At 34.2% G+C, this 25687-nt stretch overlaps 4 protein-coding genes and 2 long non-coding RNA genes across 6 annotated transcripts; 2 read left to right on the top strand and 4 right to left on the bottom strand.

The window, feature by feature from the left end:
* Positions 1-6488: 6488 nt before the first annotated feature.
* On the bottom strand, positions 6489-8777 carry LOC108225449 (protein MAIN-LIKE 1-like). Its single transcript, XM_064079241.1, has 3 exons — positions 8641-8777; positions 7432-7527; positions 6489-7345 (listed from the first exon to the last, which is right to left on the bottom strand). The coding sequence occupies exons 2-3, from the start codon at positions 7525-7527 to the stop codon at positions 6584-6586; spliced, it is 858 nt and encodes a 285-aa protein (XP_063935311.1). The 5' UTR covers positions 8641-8777; the 3' UTR covers positions 6489-6583.
* Positions 8778-9777: 1000 nt separating this feature from the next.
* Positions 9778-11428, bottom strand: LOC108226509 (glycine-rich protein DOT1). Its single transcript, XM_017401472.2, has 2 exons — positions 11288-11428; positions 9778-11158 (listed from the first exon to the last, which is right to left on the bottom strand). The coding sequence occupies exons 1-2, from the start codon at positions 11373-11375 to the stop codon at positions 9990-9992; spliced, it is 1257 nt and encodes a 418-aa protein (XP_017256961.1). The 5' UTR covers positions 11376-11428; the 3' UTR covers positions 9778-9989.
* Positions 11429-15158: 3730 nt separating this feature from the next.
* Positions 15159-16325, bottom strand: LOC135146956 (uncharacterized). The gene is made up of 2 exons (XR_010284092.1): positions 16211-16325; positions 15159-15905 (listed from the first exon to the last, which is right to left on the bottom strand). It is a non-coding gene; the product is annotated as an uncharacterized LOC135146956 (long non-coding RNA).
* A 1964-nt stretch (positions 16326-18289) lies between these two features.
* On the top strand, positions 18290-18890 carry LOC108226388 (uncharacterized). The gene has a single exon (XM_017401340.2). It carries the CDS (start codon positions 18353-18355, stop codon positions 18776-18778), a length of 426 nt encoding a protein of 141 aa, XP_017256829.1. The 5' UTR covers positions 18290-18352; the 3' UTR covers positions 18779-18890.
* A 164-nt stretch (positions 18891-19054) lies between these two features.
* On the bottom strand, positions 19055-21186 carry LOC108226387 (pathogen-related protein). Its single transcript, XM_017401339.2, has 4 exons — positions 21017-21186; positions 20782-20914; positions 20219-20517; positions 19055-19420 (listed from the first exon to the last, which is right to left on the bottom strand). The coding sequence occupies exons 1-4, from the start codon at positions 21161-21163 to the stop codon at positions 19256-19258; spliced, it is 744 nt and encodes a 247-aa protein (XP_017256828.1). The 5' UTR covers positions 21164-21186; the 3' UTR covers positions 19055-19255.
* A 1527-nt stretch (positions 21187-22713) lies between these two features.
* Positions 22714-25111, top strand: LOC108226807 (uncharacterized). The gene is made up of 3 exons (XR_001807726.2): positions 22714-23716; positions 23955-24074; positions 24792-25111. It is a non-coding gene; the product is annotated as an uncharacterized LOC108226807 (long non-coding RNA).
* The last annotated feature ends 576 nt before the right edge of the window (positions 25112-25687 follow it).

Raw genomic sequence — 25687 nt, 5'->3', positions numbered from 1 at the left:
TCTTTGTTTGGTGCGTTCATATCATTGCCTGCACGCATTTTTTCCTTTGTCAGCACTGATATAAACACATTAGAAATTCTTATAAATTAATTTTAGAGATGCTTACTCTTGATTTGTTCTGCATTGACTGCCAGAATTGCCAGGAAAAATGTTACGAATAGAAGACGGGAGAATTTGGAAGATGTAAACTTCATTTTTCGTATAAGATGAATTTGTGTACCGAAGAAATAATCAAACCAAATCAATAGTTACAGGTGAAAAACATGTGCGAGATTTTAAGCTAAGTATTTCAATGAATAATTTTGGCAGATATCATCCGTTATATAGACATGAAAATATAAACGCACTACTTAGCAAAAAAAAAAAAATAAAAATAAAAATATAAACGCACTCAAAATGGGATCAGGGATACTTATTTGAACTTTTTTTTTTATGACGGTTCATTATGATTAAACTGAAATGCTTTGGATATGACAAAAAGGAGAAAAAACTGAAATGCTTTGGACCCAATTAACATAGGTGTATTGGATTGAGATTTTAAAGAATTTTTTAGTATTCATGAAATCCGAGAGTATTCAATTATGATGTTTAAAATCCATTAAAATCTAGAGATATTCAATTGAGATTTTAAATAAAACTACAAAATCTGGTGATATTCAATTAGGATTTTAAATTATGCTTTAAAATCCGATCATATTCAATTGAGATTGTTTAATAAAATCTGATGGTATTGATGGATTTTTTTGGATTTCATAAAATGATGGTTTTTATAGCATTTCTCGGTGTATATTAAATTTTTTGAAATCTCATCAAATTTCATGAGATATTGAAGTATTGTGCTTAAATCCTAAACAATCCATATAAACTCTACGATATTTTATCAAGCATCCGTACAAAATCAAAATCACATACAATCCCCTAAAATTCGTAGATAAAAAAAAATCCATTAAAGCCGCCCCAATCGAATACACTCCATTAAAATTTGGATTTTTTGAAGTTTTTTTAGGTTTGGGAATTGGATACGTGAAGATTAGTCGGTCTAGTCTTTCTTATTCTCTGTTCTTTCATTTTAATTAAAAGATAATATTGTTAATTTTATTTGAACCATTATTTTCTATCTTCTGTAAAGATTTCATTTTGTATTTGTCATTCACATTTTTATGCTTTATCTTGTTTGAAACCTTTCAACCACTATCACAAGTTATTCACAACTATTTAATACTCCCTCCGTCCCTATTTAGTTGTTCACTTTGTAAAAAAGTTGTCCCTAAATAATTGTTTTATTTGGAATTTCAAAGTATTTTATAGCACATTTTTCCTAACTTACCTCTAAATTCCAAGTTTCAATATTTGACTTTATAATTACTTTCCACTAATCTATGCAATAATTATGGGCAATGTAGAAACAAATTTTATAATTTAATATATATTTGTTTTTTGCAAAGTGAACAACTAAAAAGAGACTAAAAGCATCTCCAATAGTCTCTTAACTCACTCCTAAATCTAATATAAAATATTGACACTTAGTAATTTAATGTGGGTTCAACTCCAACAACGGCTCCCTTACATTTCTAACCAGTCTGAACGTAAAGTTTTCAAAACTAACCAGTCTACGTTCAACTTTTCAAAACTAACCAGCCTAAATCATTACAACTCGGGCGACCCCTACCAGAATTTTCCCCAGGGCCGGTCGCCCCTGACGAGGGCGACCCCCATTGATTTTCTCCGTGGGCAGGTCGCCCTCCACAGGGGCGTCCCCTACCCGACCTTTTTTCCAAAAATTGTATGGACGCAATTACTTTTTTACTGTATTAAATATTTTATTTAAAATCAAATTTTATTTGTTTTGTGAAATATATATAATTAATAACATGAAATAATATATATCTTAGCACCAGCGTTCTAAAAGTCGGCGATTAATCGGGATTAATCGCCGATTAATCGTTGTTCGGTCGCGGATTAATCGGGAAATTTTTTAAAATTTAAAATTAAAAAGTAATTTTAAATTTTGCATAAGAATGTTTTCTTACAGTATATTGATTTGATTAAATCTTATTAACTGATTAATTATCTTTTTGCTTAAAGATTTATATTTTATAATATTTCTTTTATAAATGGGTAGTAGAAATGTATATTTATCATTCTATGCTAATATCTTCAAAATATTAATATGAAATTAAGTTAGTTTTACTTTCTCCTTTTTACTAATTTTGAATCATATATTTTATTTTTATATATATAAAAAGTTGAATTTATTAATCTTGTATCCTTTACATGATGAATTGGAGTAGATACGTTAATAGTCATATTGGTCTATTTGTCATTATAAATTAAGTTATTATAGTGTAGTACATATACATGTTAGTCTATCTGTTTTTATTCTATTTTTAATTACTAAAAATTATCTATATATTTAGTTATTAGAGTTAAGTACAAATAGATCGAAAACAAATAATAAAATTTTTCTTTTGACAATATAATAAAACCTCGCTCAATTGGAAATTTAATTTCTTAAAATTTTTATTTTACGATTCACTTAGTTAGAACCTAGTAGCAACAAAATTTTAATCAAACGAAGATTTAAAAATCGTCCAACAATTATCTCGAATAGAAAACAGATTATCATGTTTTGAAGGTTCCAAGGACTTGGTAATTACCGATAATAAGTAAACAAAATACATAAAAAAGGAAAATTCGAACAAACAATATCTAAATAGAATGCCGTTTACCTATAGCGGGTACATCTCAAAAGTCACACGATTCTTAAACCAAATTTTTATTTATGTCTCAATTTTTCCCACTTTGTACTTGTAAAAGCAGAGTACACAGATTCTTGAAGCTCTGACCCATCTCAAATTCTTTGAAGAAATCCCTTTGAGTTAGGTATTTTCTCCACAAGATCACCCCCATTACTATATGTATTGTATCTTATATGTAATGTCTCAACTTTTGTTGTTCAAGTAATTCAAATTTTATATTATTTTTTTCAGTTATTTGATATATGTAAAGTTTAGTCAAAATAAAGTCAGTTTTACTGGTTTCGAGAAAGATCAACGTGTATGTGTTTTAGTGTTCTGTCGTTTATTATGTTATGTTAGGTTTCCTTTATTGTCCTTATGAATTTCAATGCTTGAATCATTATAAAACATTATGACATAAGAATGAAGAAAAGCACAAGAACTGCATAATAACGTAACAACCGATCTACTAGACTAAGAGTACATAATCAGATCAAGAAATAAAAACGTACGAGTACATGGTCAGGTACATAACCATAAACAAACTACATACGAGGGGAATCCTACTTCTTCTTATGGCCGAAGATGTGGCTTCCAGTGTGACATCAGCTCTAGGTGGCTGCTGTCGATGCTCATCCTCAGGTTGCTCCTCGGCCTCGGAGTGCCCTGGTACCGCTGTGCTGGGGGGCGCCCATGGACTACTCTCACCAGTGTACGAAGCAAAAGTGGACATCTGTATAGGAGTAGGAGTGGACCTCTCTGGTGGCGGTGCGAATGGAAACGTGGGTGCCCCGAAGATGTAGGACTGGCTAGCAAATGACGGCACCGGGACCTGTGGCGGAGGTGTGGTGTACTGATCCCTCAGGAAAGACATGTCAGGACGATAAGCATCTGCATCCTGGAACTGGTATGACTCCTGCGACTGACCCTCAGCAGACATGTCCTGGTCATCCTCTAATCTGACCGTAAAGCCACGTGGACCACCCTCGTAGTCATCCCCTGCATATGTAGATGGCCCGACCGTCGACGCGGGCCAGGAGTCCCATCCATCCGCCCTAGAAGTACCCGCTACATCCCCAACCGGCAAAGAAGAAGTGCCAACCAGGTGTGACCAACCTCTCGTGTCTGAGCTACCACTGGCCACGTGAGTGTAGTACGTGCCTGGCTCCGGCTCAACTGGTGTAACTGGGGGCCGTCCTCTGTGACTGCTAGGGTTTCTTGAACCCCTAAAACGTCCTAACAACCCCTGTACAATCCTCTGTGCCCGAGCAAGATCCATGGTAGCAGGGTCAATGGCACTCTCCATATCTAGAAGTTGATCCTCCTGTTAACAGCCATGTGAAGACATAATCAGATGAAGAATAGTTATAACAGAACATATAGAAAATAAGCTAGCATAGTAATGAAAGGAAGTTAGAAGAACAGTTACAAGGGAGTTTACCAATGCCTGTGTGGCGCCCTGTGTGCCCTGGAAAGCCTCTGCAGTCCTCCAATAGACGGGGTTTACAATGTATCTACGTGTCACTGCAAGAAACCAAGGCATGTATGCCGCAGTGCAACCCTCGCCAAACATGAGTGGGGGAGATGTAAGAGCTCGCTCAAGGGACCTATCCCATAGACGAGTGTGAGACTCCCTGGCGCCCTCCCAGTTAATGGCCTCGTTGACAATGGTGTGCAGGTTACTATGATTCGCACGTGGAGAGGATGTGGGTATGTCCTGCACGAACCCGAACTGCCTCGTCACCCTATCAGTATAACACCACTCAACATAGGCCATGTACATCAAAGGCGTAGGAGCAGTCCAACGCAGGTACAAATCATACTCAGGCTGATGCTCGTCATCTAAATGTGCATACGGCCTCCACCGAAAATTTGCCTCAATCATGTTATCCAGCTCGTACCGGGTGATACGACGCTGACCGTGCGGCACCTCAGTACGGGTAAACGGCCCTGTCCACCTACAACAAAATGTTTATATTATACGTGTGAACTAGTACATGTGCACAAACTGGAGGATATACAAACTTATTGCGATTACGAGAAGAGTAGCATATTACAAACCTTAGCGCAAGTGGGTAGATAATCAGGGGTGTGGCCGTGTGTCGGGGAGCTAATGTAGGGAACCGCTCGTATATCCACACCTAGTGTGAAGGTACATACATATATGTGCACATCAAAATAGGGAAAAATCTCAAATTGGTCACTGAAGTGAGCCTGTAATATCAAAAATTATATCGAACTCAACGGGGTCTCGTCCGTACCACTTTAGTAACGGATAATGACATGTCTGTTAGTTTGACTGTTTGATCAAACGGAAAGCTGACATGGCGAACGTTTGTTTGACAGAGTCGTCCCTATCAGCATCTATGTGGATTGTAACATAACAAAACAATTAAATACCCTTATCCCCTCCTCTCTTCCCAATCTCTCTCTCTCTATATAAACTTAACATGAGAAGATGATATTTAAGAGTGAAGCCCACGAGAGAGATGTTGCTAGAGATCTCAGGCCAACTGGAGCCTCGGTGAAGAAAAATTCCATCATGCCTGCGAGGGTGAAAAGATCAGCGGACCCGAGAAACAAGTACTGCAATGATACCCGTCTCAGTTCTGGTCACCTGCCGCGCAAATGGAATGATGATGTGGTTGTGGACTGAAAATACTGGAAGTCTGGGAGAGAAGCTGGTGACACACGTAGAGATCCAATCTTAGTGTTCATGGTGGCTGCTCTATTAAGGAACTCTGCTTCTGATGAAAACTGGGCTGCTTCTTGTTGATTAGCATGATAGGTCTCCCTCACCGCGTTTTCGAGTGTCCGTGGTTATACTACCAAGGACTTCTGCATATGCATGCAAAATATTGACCCAGTGCTAGTTTAAAAAACAGAAAAAAAAACATAAATTTCTATTATATTTTATAAAACTAATTATATTTTTATTTTTACTTATCCACTTTTCAAATTTATTAATTAACTATTGCTTTTATTGGCGTTTTGATTTTAACGGGTAATTTTAGATCTATAGATTAGATAAAGAAATGTTGTTATCCATTTTTTTATCTTTTTCATCGAAAGTGGAAGTATCGAATAAACAAAATAAATTATTTATAGATCCCATCTTGTTACTCATTTTCTTATCTTATTTATTATTTTATACCAAAATTTTAAATTCCGTACACTATCCAAATATAATAAACTGGACATGACAGAGGGTAAAATATTCGATCCATATATAAATAATTTATTGAAATTGAATAATTTAAGATGACATAATCTTATGATTAATTCTAAAAATTTTAAGTACTTATATTAATGAATTAGTTTTTTTTTATCGATATAAATGAATTAGTTAATCTTATACTTACAAATTTAGAGATAATTAGAATTACGTGATATCATAAAAACTCAAGTTTTTGAGTTTCAAAAAAAAGATTAGAAATTACTAATAAACAGTAAATATAAATACTGTGTTTCTGTTCGTTGGCATGCAGCTTGGTGGCCTGAGTGAGGGTATTTGAGCTTGCAATGTAAGCATCAGAATGTCCTATTTCCAAAGACATATAATCTGAGGCTCCACTTAGCTTGGCCTTACTGCCAACAATATACATATATTTACTGGGAAAAAGAAGAGAAGAGGGGATAGGGGCATTTAATCATTTTCTAATGTTACAATCCACGTAGACGTAGATAGAGACGTCTGGCAGCTATTCTGGCAAACAAACATCTGCCACATCAGCTTTCTGTTTAGTCAAACAGTCAAACTAACGGACCTGTCATTATTCATTATTAAAGTGGTACGGATGAGACCCCGTTGAGTTCGATATAATTTTTGATACTATAGGCTCACTTCAGTGACCAATTTGAGATTTTTCCCCATCAAAATATATATGAAGAAAAACTTGAAAAATAAAATGATAGTAAATGCGTACCTGTACTAACGTGGCGTATCCAACGAAGTTAGTTGTGACTTTATGGGTGGAATCGCACATCTTCCTATAAAGGTATGCAAGAACAGCACTCCCCCAGCTATAACCATCCACGCTCTGCAAGTCACGTAGCATCCAAAGGAGGTTGAGATTCACATAGTTCCCGCTGCTATCAGGAAACAACGATCCAATAACACACAGTAGGTGTGCCCTGATGTGAAAGATAGTCTGCGCATCAAAATCCTCCGCTGCCTCGTCCAACCGGGCACAGTCGCCAAAGTTATCAATCAACCAACCGATCCTCAAGCAGTTCTTCCCCACATCAGCCGGCTTGGGAGTCAGTCCAAGAACATCGCGTATCATGTCCAATCTCTCGCGAGCTGTGGTGGTGAAGCCATGTAGAATAAATGGCCGACCAGTGGTTCGTAACCCGAGAATGTGATGGACATCCTCCAGTGTAATGGTGGCCTCCCCGAAAGGTAGATGAAAAGTGTGCGTCTCTGGACGCCACCTCTCGATAAAAGCAGTGATCAAGCCCCTGTCATGCTTGACCTGACCCAACTTGAACACCCACTCAAAGCCCGCATCATTAATAGCATCTATTATCGCCTGAGGCGGCCTGGTTTGATCAACTACATTCCAGTACTCACCGAAGTTCGTCCTGACTCTAAGATCAGGAATGTCCTGCAATTAAAAATACGGGAACTTGTCAGCAGTTTATAGTGAAGCAAACATTAACTTTAATAAACAACAGTCCATCAAGTCATTACCGTACTACTGTTCCACACAAAAGTGGACCTATGCGTGTCCTGCAATGTCAACAAAGTGCCGTTAACCGGCCCGGGATGATAAGCTGCAGGATCCATCTGTGCCAACAATTTTCAAATATATTTATAATTCGAATTCAAAGCTTTTGTATATATACAAAATCTCATTCCAACATAATATTTGTAATTAGAATTCAAAGCTTTTGTTTCTAACTAAATTAAATTACTACCTACAAAATCTAACATGCACAAAATCTAAAATTCCAACATATCAAATCTATAAATTAGCCTTAATTTCAATTAGCCTTAATTCCAACATATCAAACAACAAATTAATCCAAATCAACTCATTATATATATATACACACATTAATTTAGAGAGAATCGAGATAGTACCTTAAATTAATTTTTGTTCGAATTTCCAATTTATTTTAATTCTCTAATTTCATAAATATTTTAATTCTCGAAATTTCATATATATCTTATTTTATAGAAAATTTAATATATTCGAATTATTTATTAATATAATTAAGATTTTTATTAATATAGTTCGAATTTTTTATTTTAATTCGATTATTTTGTTTTATTTCGAATTATTATTATTATAAATCAAATTTTAATATAATTTTGTTTTATGCTAATAATATTAATATAAATCGATTTTTTTTAATATTAGCTATTAATATCTTTTTAATTCGAATATTTTATTTTATTTTTAATTTTTTTAATTATCAATATATTTTATTTTATTCTAGCATATATATATATATATTTATTTTTTTTAATTCGAATTTTATATTTTATTTCAAATTTAATTCTCTTCATTTCAAATTAATTTTCTACCTACAAAATCTAAAATTCCAACATATTTCAAATAATTCCAATCAATTATTTTATGCTTTTAATATTTTGATTTTATTTCGAATATTATATTATAATTTTTGTTTCTAACTAAATTAAATTACTACCTACAAAATCTAACATGCACAAAATCTAAAATTCCAACAAATCTATAAATTAGCCTTAATTTCAATTATAAATCTTAAAAATATTTAACAAATTTAAAAATCCAAATGTAATAACAAATCTCAAGCCACAATCATTAAACTAACCGATCTTATAACATGCAACTCAAGCTAATCAAACAACAAATTAATCCAAATCAAGTCATTATATATATACACACTAATTTAAAGAGGATCGAGATTGTACCTTAAATAAGATTTTAGATTTGATTTGGTATTAAGCCGCGCTAAATCTCGACCTCGGGCGACTCTCTCCCTCTTCTCCTTCTTTTCTCTCTTTTCTCTTCTCCTTTTCTTTCACTTCGGCTGCTGTATGAATGTGTGGGTTTTGTGTATGAGTGTTGTGTGTGCTTCGGCTGGGTTTTAAAGAGAAAGGCTGGACAGGTGGTCGCCCGTGATTGGGTCGACCACGTCACGTTTCTGCAGCAGGGGTCGCCCCTGGGGAGGGCGTCCTGCAAAGTAATGAAAACAATGGGGGTCGCCCCTGACGAGGGCGACCTGTACACGGGCAAAAATTCTGGTAGGGGTCGCCCGAGTTGTAATGATTTAGGCTGGTTAGTTTTGAAAAGTTGAACGTAGGCTGGTTAGTTTTGAAAACTTTACGTTCAGACTGGTTACAAATGTAAGGGAGCCCTTCAACAACACTTCTTATATCCACACTTTATTTTGTTTTATATTATTAAAATAAGTCATGTGCATAAAAGTACAAAATAAAGTGGATGGAGAGAGAATGTTTGCTTATATAAAATATTAGTTACGAGTGACTAGTAGCTCTTAAAAGTGAGGAGAGAGAAGAGAAATTTAAGAAATTTAAGAGTGACTAGGAGGCTATTGAAGCAAGCAAAACTACAATCCTCTTCAAATTTCAATTTAAGAAAAGAGGCTATTGGAGATGCTCTAAGGGAGTACAATTTACACAATTCATCTCCAATATTATTTGTATCGGATTCACGAATTTTTAGAATGCGATTACAAAATTGCTAATCCAAATATTAATACATAGGAATGAGATTACGATCACTATTAATTAAGTTCATTAATCATGAATTAAAAAGACAACTCATGCGATATAGTTAAAAAAAATTATAAAGTCTATGTGTTGTGCATGCCTTTGTTTTCATCTTTATTCTATATTTGGAAGATTGGTTCGACCCTAAGATCGGTCTCAAATATTACAGGTTATTACAGAGATAATATTCACGTAACTTGAACCCGATCTATTTTGTAAATATATATAGATTATTTCCCGATCTAATATTAATTAATAGTTTATCATCATAATCATAAGTGGTTGAATATCCATCATAATAAATTTCAGTAACATATAAGAATAATTGTGATATTAATATGTAAGATCATTTATTTTTTTAAAAAAACTCGTTATGGGTAAAAGATCGCGTTGATTTCATACATAAAATTAGAGCATGATTAAGCTGAGCTTTCAGCGTCTAGTTCTATGTTCAATCACGATCTTGATACATCCTCTTATTGTCTAGTTAACATATTTTTAACCTCATTCATTTTCTTTTCCAAGATTTAATATCCACCTTTCCCTCCAGATTTTGGTTGGCCTCCATATCCACCTTGGTGGCTAGTATCATCATGTGGTTTGCCTACATTTCCGCTTGATTGATCCCCGCCAGTATGTTGTTGACCACCGCTTCCACCTTGTTGACCAACATCTCCACCTGGTAGAGCACAGTTAGACCCATTTGGGTGGCCACCATGTTGTCCACAACCTTCACTGGGTTGACCTCCATATCCACCTTGTTGACCACCACTTCCACCGGATTGACCAACATCTCCACCAGATTGAGCACCTTCTCCAGGTTGTCCACCTTGTTGATCCCCACTTCCACCATGTTGGCCTACATCACCACCAGGTTGAGCACCTCCAGATTGATCACCATGTTGACCGCCACTTCCACCTGATTGGCCTACATCTCCACCTTGTTGACCACCACTACCTGTTTGAGCACCGCCTTGTTGGCCATTGCCTCCACCAGATTGGTCACAACCTCCACCTGGTTTGCCTCCACATCCACCTGGTTGAGCACCCCCTTGTCCACCATATCCACCTTGTTGACCACCACCTCCACTTGATTGGCCCGCATCTCCACCTTGTTGACCACTGCCTCCACCTTGTTGACCACCACCTCCACCTGGTTGAGCACCCCCTTGTCCACCATATCCACCTTGTTGACCTCCATCACCTGGTTGAGCGCCACCATGTTGATCAGTGGCTCCACCAGATTGGTCACCCCCTCCACCTTGTTGAGCACCTCCTTGTTGACCGCTGCCTCCACCGAATTGGTCACCACCTCCACCAGGTTGAGCACCCCCATGTTGTCCACCATATCCACCGTGTTGACCACCACCTCCACCTGATTGACCCACATCTCCACCTTGTTGATCTCCACCACCCGGTTGAGCGCCACCATGTTGATCACTGCCTCCACCAGATTGATCACCCCCTCCACCCGGTTGAGCACCCCCTTGTTGACCACTATCTCCACCGGATTGGTCACCACCCCCACCAGGTTGAGCACCCCCATGTTGTCCACCATATCCACCAGATTGACCGCAATTTTTTTTTCCACATCCATGATGATGGCCATGTCCTTGGCCCCATTTGTCATCAAAATTAACATATCCTCCACGACGACCCAAAATATTGGTGTTATGCATCTCAGAGGCTTCTACACCTACATCAAATACAAATTAGTAATTCATGTGTCAAACTAGCAAATTTAATATGAAAAATTCATGAATTAATTGTATTATTGGTGTGTTTGGCAAAATCATATGCATGTGACCAAGTATAGTGTTCTTACTCTTCTCTTCTTCAGCCTTAGCAATCACGGCTATGAAAATGATTGCTACAAATAGAAGCGTTAAGAAATTAATAGACTTGAACTTCATTTTTTCTTAATGGATATAACTATATGTATATATGTTAATTAGATGAAGGGACTTGAACTTGAACTTGCTCTTCCTCAGTCTATAATGCACCCTTTATATATGTACATGAATGCACCTTAGAAGTAAATGTGGGTGTGATTTGTCTAACAGCTAACCACTAATCGAGTAACAAAATGTAGTTGGGGGTTAAAATTTTGAAGTTTTCGCATGAAAATTTAATTAGATAGAGATCCAATTCAATGTATTTAGAGTACACTACTCGTCGTGTTGCCACGTAAATTAGAAGGAGCTCGTGATAGTGCCACATTGCATCTTACCATGCATAGATACGTTTATATGCACTAATTTTCAAACCTTCTTGTGCTACATTTTATGTTGAGATGACATATGTGTTTGGAAAATAGAGAAACTTCCAAATTGCAGTAGATAAGAACTTTGTTGGCAATGGCATTACTTGTAACTGACGGACTGCAATATATAAATGCTTGCTCCGTTCCATTTTATATCACTCTTATTTCTTTTCAGGACGTTCCAAAAATAATAACATTATACTTACTATTTTTGACACAATTTTTCACTATTACACCAATTGCTCTCTATTTTATACTCTCTTTTTATCAAATAAACAGTATTATCTTCCACTATTACACTCATTGCTATCCTCCATCGTATAAAATCTATAATTAAATTTTGATAGATCCCATCACTTTACCTATTTTTCCACTACATACGGGGGCTATTTTTTTATTTTTTTTTTAACGTAGGACCCCGCAGCCGCTACCTTTCGGGTGCGCACTAGGTATTCAGGGGCTATTTGGTTTAGTTTAAAAGAAGTAACTTACTACTTCAAGTAAAGAAGTGGATTATAATTGACAAGTGAACTTGATTTATAAGTATTAAAAATATTTGGATAACTTTTGCTTATAAGTCAATTGAATGTTTGGTAATTAAATTTATAAATTAAAAATTTCAAATTATTAAAATAAAAGAAACTTTATTTGAAAATCAGGACACTATTTTTTAATATATTTATAGGGACACTTTATTAGAAAATAAAGTTTATCTCATATTTAAAATTTTAAAAACATCATAATTAAATGCAAATCACTAAAAAATGCTAAAAAAAATCAAGTATTTCTGACTTCCCGCTTTTGACTTAAAAACCCAAAAGAAGCAAGCACTTTTACTCATTTTGCCAAACGTAGCAGAAGCATCTTAAAGTGTTAAAAGAAACCGGAAGTACTTCTACCAAGTTTAGCCAAGCACCCATTTACTCTTTTCTATTATTTTTGTTTTAACTTTCGTGCCGTAAAATGAGACGGAGGGAGTATGTTTTATGCTTTCTTGGATGACGTATGTACATGGACGGTCTTGGTCTAATGTAGCCAATGCTCCCGCACTAGGTCCACGGGAGCCCAGGCCCGAAAGTTCGGTTAATATAACACAAAGGCAATCTCCTCTTGAATAATGATTTTATATGTTTTGCGCTGTTAAATATCGGGTTAATTATCAAACTTATCACTGAAGTGGACAAATGATATCAACCTCATCACTGATCTCCACGGGGTCTCAAGTTGCTCACTAAACTCGCTTAATGCTATCAAACTCATCACTGCCATTAAAAAAAATAGCGGAGGTTAGACGGAGTGACAGATTGACGGTTGACGTGGCACATTAATAAAAAAGACTGAAGAAAAACAAATGAAAGAAATTAAAAAAAGCAGAAAATAGAAATGCCACATAATTTGAAGTTTATATGGAAATAAAGTATGCAAACTGTTTATTAAATTAATTTTAGGATATAATTATCTAAATAAACGTATCAAACTAAATTTTAATATATAATTAACTAAACAATTAAGATTAACTTTTATGTTTTTTATTTGATTATAATTATTTTTGAATAATATTGAAATATTTTCTCTTTTAATAAATTTTATTCATGTGAATATTATTGTTGGCAAAAAAATAATTAAATTTATTAAAAGAGAAAACATTTCAATATTATTCAAAAATAATTATAATCTAATAAAAAACATAAAAGTTAATCTTAATTGTTTAGTTAATTATATATTAAAATTTAGTTCGATACGTTTATTTAGATAATTATATCTCAAAATCAATTTAATAAAAAGTTTGCATACTTTATTTCCATATAAACTTCAAATTATGTGGTATTTCTATTTTCTACTTTTTTTTATTTTCTTTCATTTGTTTTTCTTCAGTCTTTTTTATTAATGTGCCACGACCGTCAATCTGTCACTCCGTCTAACCTTCGTTACTTTTTTTAACGGCAGTGATGAGTTTGATACCATTAAGCGAGTTTAGTGAGTAACTCGAGACCTCGTGGAGATCAATGATGAAGTTGATACTATTTGTCCACTTCAGTGATGAGTTTGATAATTAACCCGTTAAATATCTTGCACCACTATGTGATAAGATTTAGGTGCATCTCGTATTCCCGCATTTAAGTTCAGGATAAGATTTCTACATATTCTTGATATTTGTTCATTTATTCAATTATTCAATTATTCTGTATAGAAAAGGAAGAAATCACGGACCCTCTTCTAACCAAACTTAAATATAATTTTTTATTTATTATGTAGACCACTAAATTAATTTTTATATGTCATTATTTTTTATGGGTTTGTCTAATGTGTACATAACACATGCTAAACACTAAATTTTATATAGTTGCGACATTTTGATTGGCGTGGTTATTGTATATACATGGGGTCCATCATTATTAAGAAACAAGAGTCAATCAAATGAGTCAAATTTATACTCCCTCTGTTTACCATGTGTTCATAGGCACAAATTAGAAAAATCGATTTTTTTTATTAATAATAATTAAATGTAGTTCACAATACATTCTAAATTTTAGTGATATGATGGGGCTGTTTTTATTTTATTTTTCGACTCTCTGTTAAAAACTTAAGCACACTGTTGACATGAATAGTACATTCTGCAATTGTATCAATGATATAAAAAGGGTTATATGGGAAGATTATACATTCGGTTGTACTTAAGAACAAACAACCATATAAAAAGTTTTTATATGGGAAATATAAATACATAATTTCAAATGAAACCAATCTTATTACATAAGAAATTACAATTATTTATAAATTTTTGCAAACAAGCTTTAATATAATTGAATAGAAATAACATAACTACACAAATTAAACAATAGGATGTAGAGGTGTTTTAATTGAATGAGCAAATACGTGCATTTCAGCGAGCAAGTTCACTACAGTTGCTATATTCTATATTTTCCTGGGATAAATTTAAATCTACTCGCTGTTCTTTGTCCTGCTCTAACATACTTCATGTTTATACTTATATTTGAATTTCAGACAGATATTTCATCGAGGCAGCCCTATGAACTTCTTGAAGAACATTTGCATCAAATATTATTTTATCAAATTAACAATAAATTGTTGTTTTATTAAATTAAAGTGAGATGATATGCAAGTCAAAATAAAAAGGCATGGATTTGATAAGAAAACGAGTAGAAAAGGCTAGGTGGGCCTCCACACGCTTATGAGACTCGACTAAACGATGTTCTCTGGATAATTGATTAGTTTAACTATGGGCCCAATCAGAATCTAATTGCAGGAATATTTACAGTCAAATACTAAGTGGAACTCAAAACTAATGTCTGCAAGCAACACGATTAAGCAAAACTCGAAGACTTGACGCTTAAACCTCTGGACTCTCTTACCAATCCTATGAGTATATAAATGAAACATTCCCTGACTTCCAATTCACCAATAAAAAACCTTTCCTTTTCCATTACCTGTAAAATCACAAGCTGAAATATAAGAATGAGTGTACATGTTTTAGATGGTGCCACTATTGTGAGCTTTGTGGAAGACGATGAAGCATTCACCGGCTCTGTTCATGAGCGTTTCGTGCTTCTTGACACGGATCACAACGGGGTTTTATCGTATGCAGAGATGCTGAAAGAGCTGCAGAGTCTCAGGGTCCTGGAAACTCATTTCGGGATTGATGTGAAAACTGATCCAGATGAGCTTGCTCACGTTTATGATGATCTGTTCTTGCTGTTTGATCATGACTCCAATGGCAGTGTTGATATGGAGGAATTCAAGGCGGAGATGAAGCAGATGATGCTTGCCATGGCGGATGGTCTCGGATTTTTGCCTGTTCAAATGGCCCTGGAAGAGAATAGTTTACTCATGAAAGCTGTCGAAAGAGAATCCACTTCTCTCTTCAAATCATCCCAAGTCTAAGTCTAAGTTTTGTCTGCACCATGTGCTTCGTCCTATGCGAATCCTTGTATTTGTTTCCTCTGTTGTGTTGTGTTGAGATGTTTGAATAAAATTTCAATTTTTGCCCTATATTTCTGGCCAGTGCCGATATATTAGTTATGCCCTGGAAAATTTTTGCCCTATAGTGTATTCTTTCACCACAATATTCAGAAAATTTGCTAAAAGCTGCCAAGATTTCAACCATCCTTCCGCATTCTCAGGATTTTATGTAATTATACTGTTCCTAAGTGATTACTCCCTCCGTCCCGGCCAATTCTTTACGTTTGGTTTGGGCACGGAGGTTAAGAAATATGTATAAAGTAGTGGAAAAGAGGAAGAAAAGTGGGTGAAGTGGTGGGACCCATCAATTTTTAATGAATAAAAGAGAGATAGTGGAGTAAAAGTAGTGTGAAAAGGGAGTAAAAGTAGTGTGAAAAGGGAGGAAAAGTTGGGAAGTGGTGGGACCCATTGACTATATTTGGTAAGTTTTGTAATGTAAAGAATTGGATGGGACATCCCAAAAAGGAAACTGTAAAGAACCTGGTGGGACGGAGGGAGTACTACATTATACGGAGGCCCTTTGCTGTTAAAATGCCCTCAATTTTCTATTAAAGAAAACGATATAATCCAGTCTAATTTTGAAATTAAGAACAATAGGGAACTTTTATTAAGGATAACACTAAAACAGTCCAGATACGAGGGTTGTATCTGGATTATACATATATAAAGCTGAAGATAAAAGGATATGAATCCAATTGAAAGCAACACAAACTTAATTTATGATTTGGCCAGATATTGAAGATCATTGTAAGCACTGAAATATCTTGCTGAGACGTTTCTTAGTGAAGTGGACAACGTTTTGATGATGTTGTAATAGTAGAAGCAGCAATGTTATCTAGATACACTAAAAAATTTGACTTTTTTATTAATAGTAGTTAAATGTAGTTCACAGTACATTCTAAATCTTAGTGATAGGATGGGGCTGTTTTTATTTTATTTTTCGACTCTCTGTTAAAAAACTTAAGCAGACTGTTGACATGAATCTGTAGTACACATTCTGCAATTGTATCAATGATATAAAAAGGGTTATATGGGAAGATTATACATTCGGTTGTACTTAGAACAAACAACCATATTAAAGTTTTTATATGGAAAATATAAATACATAATCTCAAATGAAACCAATCTTATTACATAAGAAATTACAACTATATATAAATTTTTGCAAACAAGCTTTAATATAATTGAATAGAAATAACATAACTACACAAATTAAACAAATAGGATGTAGAGGTGTTTTTATTGAATGAGCAAATACGTGCATTTGAGCGAGCAAGTTCACTACAATTGCTATATTTTATATTTTCCTGGGATTAGATTGAAATCTACTGGCCGTTCTTTATCCTGCTCTAACATACTTTATGTTTACTTATATTAGAATTTCAGACATATATTTCATTAAGTGAGGCAGGCCTATGAACTTGTCTGCTCGAAGAAGTTTGCATCAAATATTATTTTATTAAACTAAAAGTATATTGTTGTTCTATTAAATTAAATAGAGATGGTTAGTGTTACAGAAATCGAGAATCGGACCTAATCGGTTGAGCTACCGATTGAAGGATTAATCGGAAATCGGGGATTAATCGGAGTGAAAATCGGATTTATTTTAATATTAAAATATTATTTAATATTTAATTATTATTATATTAGCTATTTAGTAACTAATATATTTATTATATTTATAAACTCTTTAATTATTCATATTATTTTAAATTTTAATAATTTATAATATATACTTAGAGTTAAGTTCCATGTAGTCCACATATTTACCGTAGTACCGTAGACCACGTATGTTCTGCAACTATAGAATGACATAAAAACATTGCAAAATGTATTAAACTTATTATTTTGTGAAATACATTCTATAAATATCATGAAAGATATTGAAAATCATTTATGTTCGACAAGTTTAACACATATGTTCTGTAATATGTAAATATATTCTGCAAACTTAACATGTTTTGCAGAATAATGTGTTTTTCACTATTTAACTTGTAGAATGTTTAGGATTGTCAAAATTTTTAACAAAATAATGATGTTTATAGAAAATGATTTGCAAAATAACACATTTGCAATGTTTTTATGTCATTCTATAGTTGCAGAACATACGTGGTCTACGGTACTACAGTAAATATGTGGAGTACATAGAACTTTGTTCTATATACTTAATCAAAATATATATAAAAATTAATCAGATTTCAAAAATCGAACCAGCAACCGACATTACAGGGATTAATCGGTTAAATCGGGGATTTTTAGAACATTGGAGATGGTATGCAAGTCAAAATAAAAAGGCATGAATTTAATAAGCAAACGAGTAGAAAAAGCTAGGTGGGCCTCCACACGCTCATGAGACTCGACTAAACGATGTTCTCTCATCTCTGGGTAGTCATTGATTAGTTTAAATATGGGCCCAATCAGAATCTAATTGCAGGAATATTATTACAGTCAAATACTAAGTGGAACTCAAAACTAATGTCTACGAGTAACACGATTAAGCAAAACTCGAAAACTTGACGCTTAAACCCCTGGTCTGTGTTACCAATCCTATGAGTATATAAATGGAACATTCCCTGACTTCAAATCACCAATAAAAAAAACCTTTCCTTTTTCAATACCCGTAAAATCACTAGCTGAAATATAAGAATGAGTGTACATGTTCTAGATGGTGCCACTATTGTGAGCTTTGTGGAAGACGATGAAGCATTCACCGGCTCTGTTCATGAGCGTTTCGTGCTTCTTGACACGGATCACAACGGGGTTTTATCGTATGCAGAGATGCTGAAAGAGCTGCAGAGTCTCAGGGTCCTGGAAACTCATTTCGGGATTGATGTGAAGACTGATCCAGATGAGCTTGCTCACCTTTATGATGATCTGTTCTTGCTGTTTGATCATGACTCCAATGGCAGTGTTGATATGGATGAATTTAAGGGGGAGATGAAGCAGATGATGCTTGCCATGGCGGATGGTCTTGGATTTTTGCCTGTTCAAATGGCCCTGGAAGAGAATAGTTTACTCATGAAAGCTGTTGAAAGAGAATCCACCACTCTCTTCAAATCATCCCAAGTCTAAGTTTTGTCTGCACCATGTGTTTCGACGTCCTGTGAGAATCCTTGTATTCGTTTCCTCTCTGATTCCTCTGTTGTGTTGAGATGTTTGAATGAAATTTCAGTTTTTTGCGCTATATTTCTAGCCAGTGCTCTGGAGTCGGGTTAAAAATAAAAATTCTTTCACTACAATATTCAGAAAATTTGTTTCGTGTTATTAGGTGATTTACTGCATTATATTGAGGCCCTTTGCTTAAATGCTTTCAATTATCTACTAAAAAAACAATATAATCCAGTCTAATTTTGAAATTAAGAACAATAGGGAACTTTTATTAAGCATAACACTAAAACAGTCCAGGTACGAGGGTTGTATCTGAATCATACATATAAAGCTGAAGATAAAAGGATATGAATCCAATTGAAAGCAACACAAACTTAATTTATGATTTGGCCAAATATTGAAGATCATTGTAAGCACTGAAACATCTTGCTGGGACGTTTCTTAGTGAAGTGGACAACGTTTTGTTGATGTTGTATTAGTAGAAGCAGCAACGTTATCTAGTTGTTGATGATCAGCAGATAATGGAGGACCCTTGAGAAGCCCGGCAAACAATTCTGCTGGATCATAATATATTTCACAATCTTCTACCTTCAGTGCTTCATCCACCTATTCTCCCACATATATGTCAAAGATTCATCAGTTCCTTTGCCTACTAATTACATAAACTACATCAAACCAACCTGAAAAATATCTACCATGTTCTATTTGCTAGTAGGTACTCTATATAGGATCTGAAGAAGGCCAGGAGTACAAAGGAGGCCTTGAAGAGAGTTGCATATAAACTTTACTCCTATAATTTGTACACAGGATTTTTACTTTTATTTTTGTTTATATAAAATTTCAGAAAATGATAAAATTTTACAAAATAGTTTTTTTTTGTTATATATATATATATTTTAAACATGATGGATGGATGGATTTGAATCTGAATTTTATTTTAAAAGCTAAAATATTTGAATATATTTAGCTAAATGTTATTCATGCTAATCTAGCCGGATCTAGTAAGATATATGAGGACATGTCCTCCCTCTAAATTAAAAACTGATATTTTTCACCATTCTAAATCTAACTAGAAGAGCTTTTGAAAATTTGAAAATATATAGATATTTTCTGAAAATTTGCTTGGTGTCCTAAGCTCCACAGCAGAGATAGCTCTCTGTTAACTGATCTGTGTTTACTGCTTAGTGGTCTGGTTTACTAAACGTTCTTTAAGAGCTTCAATCCAAAGCTAGTCATACAGCCACAGAATTATACAATCATAGATATTAAATCTTTTGTATATTACTGTGTATGGTAGGCTGGCAGCATCATTAACCAATAACCATCATGGTACATGAGTTGAAGAAGTTGCTTACAGTTTATATACAGACTGCAGTTTAAGGAAAAAATGAGCACAGGAAGTACCTTTAAAACACCCATTCCACAGAACTGAACCATCTCTCCAGTGGGGGCATGACCTTTGAAGGGGCCTTCAAAGAAAGCCCAGTGCCTAAACTTGTATGCTATTGTTGGAGGTCCTGAGTAAACACCCAACACTTCCCAGGCAAAGCCCCGGGGAAATGCTGATCGAAATGCATCATGAGAAGATTCAAAGCTCTCTTCCTCTGCCTTGTAGTATTTCAGTTCTTCAGGCAGTGAATTTTTTAACAAAGCATTGTAGCTCCCCACCTTCAGTGTTTCATCTCCTGATAACCCTTCCCTCCCTGCATGTAATCTCCGTCAGCCATGCACAAGAGTTAAGCTAGAAGCAATAATAGGTGCTTTAGCGCATATTAATTTTAAAAGAGTAAATCGCAAACTGATGGCCGAACTTTACTCTTTTTTTGTATTTTGATGGCTGGAATTTTTGATTTATATATGATGGCCAAATATTGCTTTAACTCTTTGAAACGGTAGCTAAGAGCCACTTTTTTATAAATATGTCATGGCTAATCAGTGCCGTAATCCTTAAAAGTCACTGTGATTACCATTAACGATGAGCTTGAATTTATCAGGATTAATAGACTGAAAATCCTGGAGACGAGTCTTGTGAGAAAGCTCCATTTCCCACGACTTTATCGCATTCTGAACCGTCTCTTCCAGGGATCCTTCAGGCCAAACCTGCAGTATTACAATTTACAAATTAGTCTCATGCATGATCCAAAAAAAATAAAAATAATAAAGATTCATCGATGCTTGAGCACAAATAAAGTGATCATATACCTTGGTCCGGCCCTCTTCGAAGAGGAGATTAACTTGATCATAAGTGGGAGAGGCACCATGCCTCCAATGAGTGTCGGCTACTGCATCGTGAAGGAAAGACCTGTACTTGTCTCTTGCAAGCCTAATGTTGCTTTGTTCATCTTCCATGCTTATAGCTAATTAACTTGATTACTTGTGCATAATATTGCATAGCTTGGCTAGTTTATATACCCGTCATAAGGTAATAAAATATAATTTTCTTAATTGTTTATTATTGTTGTCCATAATCAGCTTAAAACTGTAAATTGTTAAGGTGTTCTTTGACTTTATCTTGAGAAGTTAATTAGGTCAAAAATAACTTTTAATTTATCGATTCAGAATCTTTTTATATTTATAATTTATTAGTCCAAAAATTATTAATATAATATTAAAATTTTATGAGTTATTTTTATAATAATCCTATACATTTTTGTAATTTTAAATTATAAAAAGATAAATAACACTAAAAGAAAAACGACTATTTTTGTAAACGATATCACGAGTTGAAAAGTGATTTATAAGTGGCTCATAACTTTTTTATACGAACTGAATGAATAAGAGAGGGATGAAAAGTGGCACCTAAGTCTTGGATAAAACAAAAGGAAACATGGATCACAAACTGGATCCTCGTATTCAGGATCCCTATGCTATTATATATGTTCATGTGAGACTATAATTATGTATAAAAGCCTCCATCCATAACTACATGCTCAATGCACACTCTTAATTCTCGAAAATTTTAGATCTCAAATAAATTAAATATGCAAAGGTCTCAGGCTGCTGAGCTAATTTAACCTACAAGATACCAGAAAGCTCATCTTTTCCCCCAGGAAATCAATCATTCGACTAATCAAAAAATTTTAATTAAAATTAAATATACACATAGGTCTTAGACTGCTGAACTATTTTAATTTCAAAAAGTACCATAATGCTCATCCTCTTCAATGTTTTCACCAAGGCAATCAATCATTCGACAGTCAAAATAATCTCAAATAAATTTAAAAATGCAAAGGTCACAGGCTGCCACATTATTATAAATTAAAAGATTCAAGAATGCTCATCTTCTTCAATTATTTTGCCCCTGGAAATCAATCTCTGACAACAAAAAAGTTCTGATATAATTAAATATGACGAGGTTGCAGGCAGTTGAAGTATTTTAAATCTAAAGATGCTGGATGTTTCCGGCGTGAAAGACGTGCAAGGAAACTACATGGGGTTTCATGGATTATTTTAACAGGACATGATAAATATACCAAGTTATCTGAGAGACCACGTGTATATATTAAAATCCTGGCGGATCTTATACTTTCAGTTGGCATTTACCGTGTACACATTGATGATTAACTTCATAGATAAGAGTTGGATACTTTCAACTAAAACGCAAAAAATTGTAAAGAGAAGTGGGATGGTTCTCATAACGTACATGCAATTGTTGTTAATAATATATAAGTGTTATTTTATAGCGGAAAAAAAGTTTTAGAAATTAGAATGATTGTGTAATTCGCATTTGTAGTGATGGACATCCGGCAAATATATTAAAAATCGAGGACTAATATTTTGTCACCAGAAAAAATAATTATAAATGATCGTAAGAATTATTTGTCAGACCTGGCACAAGCAGCTTATCTACCTAGTCACACAACATGGCACATGATGTGGTCAGTGTTCACCTTCATTCCAAGTCATAATAGTTTTGACTGGAACTATACTTGCTAGTGCCCAAGCTTCTTCAGCAAATGGGTGGACAAGAGTTATTGTTGAGAAGCCATTTGGCCCTGATTCCAAGTCATTTTCCGAACTTACTAGATGTCTAAAGCAGCACTTAGCAGAGGACCATATATTCAGAGGTATACTCTACAACATTCCTTTTTAATAAGATGAACTTATGAAGCTCTGGAGTTTCCATTTTTTAACTTTCACCAGGGTTGATCATCATTTGGGCAAAGATATAGTTGATAAAATGCTAGCTATTTACTGGGAAATATCTAGTACTGGGACAGGAGAAAACACTAGTACTAAGAAATAAATTTACATTGTGCTTTTGTATTAGACATCAAAATAAGAGGTAAGACTGGAGAATTAATCACGAGTCTATCTACTAATTATCCCAGGAGTAAGGCTAGAATTTTTCATTAGAAATATATATTTTAGTGACCTTGATTGAGAATCTAATTTTCATTCTTTCTCTTATATGTTATTCATACCGTAATCTGACCATCTGATATGTAGTTTCGCTTTGGCATGAAAACTTCGGGCTACCTCCATGTGGCCAGCACTTCCTCTTTCTGCAAAGATATATCGAAAACAGGAGTTTTAGAAGATATGTTTCCGGACTGTCACCAAGGAAATTTATAATCCATGGAAAAAGCTAGGATATCTGAATTTCTAAATTTTAGCCCTAGCTAAAGAGAGATTCATTATCAGCCCTGTTTGCCAATCTCGGTTTTAGATTTTGAAGTTTATATTTGTTAGAATTTTTTAGAAACCACATATAATGTGCGCTTCTTTTATAGAAGTTGGTCTGTTACAAAATATTTTTCACTAGATCGCTGGATGTATCTCTTGGTTTCTTGCTTTTAATTAAGCCCTGTGATATTATGTTTCTATCATACTTTGATGAGATGCAGGTACTTAATTCAGTTGAGCCCAGTTGGGAACAGTTTCTTGAACAGACCAACTCAGGTATTTCCTTTTACGGAGGTCACACTATAATAATTTCAAATATCATGTATATAACATAACAGCAGTTAAAGAAAACATGAAAAGTGAATATTGATATACTTCATCAGTTCAAAACATCATTTTATTATTTAGTTCAACATATGATGACTTTGATAATTAACCAATTATTATTATGACAACGTATGGGATCTGAAACTATTTGATATTATAAGACCTTTGTGGTTTTCTCTGATTGCAGCACTAGCTGAAAGTTGAGAAATATAGCAAAGAAGTTAAAGAAGAATATTTCTTCCATAGCTTTCCTCTGGTTAATGAAGCTATTGGTCAAGCTATGAAGCCTGTTGGAGCCTCCCATCCTGTATGATTATTTACTTGTTCGTCGTATCCTATATATTAATTTTATTTCCAGACGAGGAATATTTATGTCCTGGAGTGATGGAATATTATGACCAGTACTAGATATAAGTTTTATAGTTTGGATTTATATAAAGGTTAGTTAGCTTCTTAAATATATTCATAATGATTGCTACTGATATGAAATAAAAATTAATGTAAAATCATGATAGTAGTCTGGTTTATATTTATAATTAGTCATATAATTTTTGAGTCTTGATACCAAAGAGAATGATGGTACAAACTTCCTATGCTTTATAAAATTCTTGTACGTTGTGTTTTGATGAAGGAGAGGAAAGAAAGGTATACAGAGTATTAGAAAAGAAAAACAAAAACGGATATAAGGTCAAGTTCTTTTACATCTAATAACTAATTCTACCGCGCTCATATTTCATAGAACTAATTATTCCTTGAATTCTGAAATCCTGCAATACAATTGTTGGATGTACACTTGTAATTATTTTTTTACAGCTGTCTAGATACATTATAAAACCACAACAATATATCAGTGAAGTACACTTAGAATTTTCTGCTATAAAGATCAATGTTCACTAGTCTGGTCTCATTCTAGACCTACAATTAAATATATTTTATCTTGTTTTTGCGGAAACTCTCATTTTCTTTTCATAAGTGTGGGTGCTCTATAGTTTGCTAATATCCATAGGAAAAAAATCTTCTTCAGGTGAAGCTTATCACTTATGTTCCAGATGCACATGAGGATGATGAATAACACCCTCCTGAATGTGGATGGATTACAAGACGGAAGCATTCATTATTGTACTAGCATTGGCTTGTGGGAGTGGTTGCACGTTGAAAATCAATATATGGATGTAGTACATACTTGATATTTAGATTAGAGGGATGTGTAGTAGTTGATCGATATTGGATTTGATGGATGTGATATTGGATTTGATGGATGTTTAGTAGGTGAGATTGGAATTTGATGGATGTATAGAGTACAATTGGTTTATATATGCATTAATAAGATTTAGTTGTTGATTTGGTTGTTTTCTTGGTTTGGTATTTGATACGTATAAAAATGATGTTGATTCAATGTTATTACATCAATTAATGAGTAAAGAAATGATGTTAATCAAATGTTATAACATCAGTTTCTTTAAAGTTGAAGTGATGTTAAAAGCTACAGACATCAGTTATTAACTGATGTAAGCAAAAAAATTCAAGCGTTGTCTTTGTGGGCGATGTTAAAGACACTAAGTTTTAACATCAGTTACTAACTGATGTAAATGAATACAAGAGACATCATCAAAGCTTACAAAACTGATGTTAAAGAGTATAATATACATCATTTAGAGTTCAGAATCGATGTTAAATCCAACAATAGACATCAGTTATTAACTGATGTTAAAGACATGTACCTTTAACATCGCCCACAGTAACATCAGTTGCAATTCTATGGGACATCAGTTTTTAACTGATGTATATTAACAGATTTCTAGTAGTGCTGATCTATTCTCTACCTAGTACCTAGCTAGCCTCGTAAAGTTCATCTACATGAAATATTTCTTTTCATGGTTTTGCTCTCCTCTGAAACAGATAGAGATGGATATGCTGCAT

This window comes from Daucus carota, chromosome 6 (assembly GCF_001625215.2).
Source record: "Daucus carota subsp. sativus chromosome 6, DH1 v3.0, whole genome shotgun sequence".
NCBI classification, from domain to species: domain Eukaryota; kingdom Viridiplantae; phylum Streptophyta; class Magnoliopsida; order Apiales; family Apiaceae; genus Daucus; species Daucus carota.
This window is presented reverse-complemented; position numbering and strand designations above follow the sequence as displayed.

What these genes read in the sequence shown, in the direction of transcription:
- LOC108225449 (XM_064079241.1), bottom strand. Translation starts at nt 7,527, where the DNA reads ATGGATCCTGCAGCTTATCATCCCGGGCCGGTTAACGGCACTTTGTTG. An exon ending in TTGTGTGGAACAGTAGTACG is followed by an intron (nt 7,346 to 7,431) that starts GTAATGACTTGA and finishes TTTTAATTGCAG; the next exon opens with GACATTCCTGATCTTAGAGT.
- LOC108226509 (XM_017401472.2), bottom strand. Translation starts at nt 11,375, where the DNA reads ATGAAGTTCAAGTCTATTAATTTCTTAACGCTTCTATTTGTAGCAATC. An exon ending in TAAGGCTGAAGAAGAGAAGA is followed by an intron (nt 11,159 to 11,287) that starts GTAAGAACACTA and finishes TATTTGATGTAG; the next exon opens with GTGTAGAAGCCTCTGAGATG.
- LOC108226388 (XM_017401340.2), top strand. Translation starts at nt 18,353, where the DNA reads ATGAGTGTACATGTTCTAGATGGTGCCACTATTGTGAGCTTTGTGGAA.
- LOC108226387 (XM_017401339.2), bottom strand. Translation starts at nt 21,163, where the DNA reads ATGGAAGATGAACAAAGCAACATTAGGCTTGCAAGAGACAAGTACAGG. An exon ending in TCGAAGAGGGCCGGACCAAG is followed by an intron (nt 20,915 to 21,016) that starts GTATATGATCAC and finishes GTAATACTGCAG; the next exon opens with GTTTGGCCTGAAGGATCCCT. An exon ending in ATTCAAGCTCATCGTTAATG is followed by an intron (nt 20,518 to 20,781) that starts GTAATCACAGTG and finishes GATTACATGCAG; the next exon opens with GGAGGGAAGGGTTATCAGGA.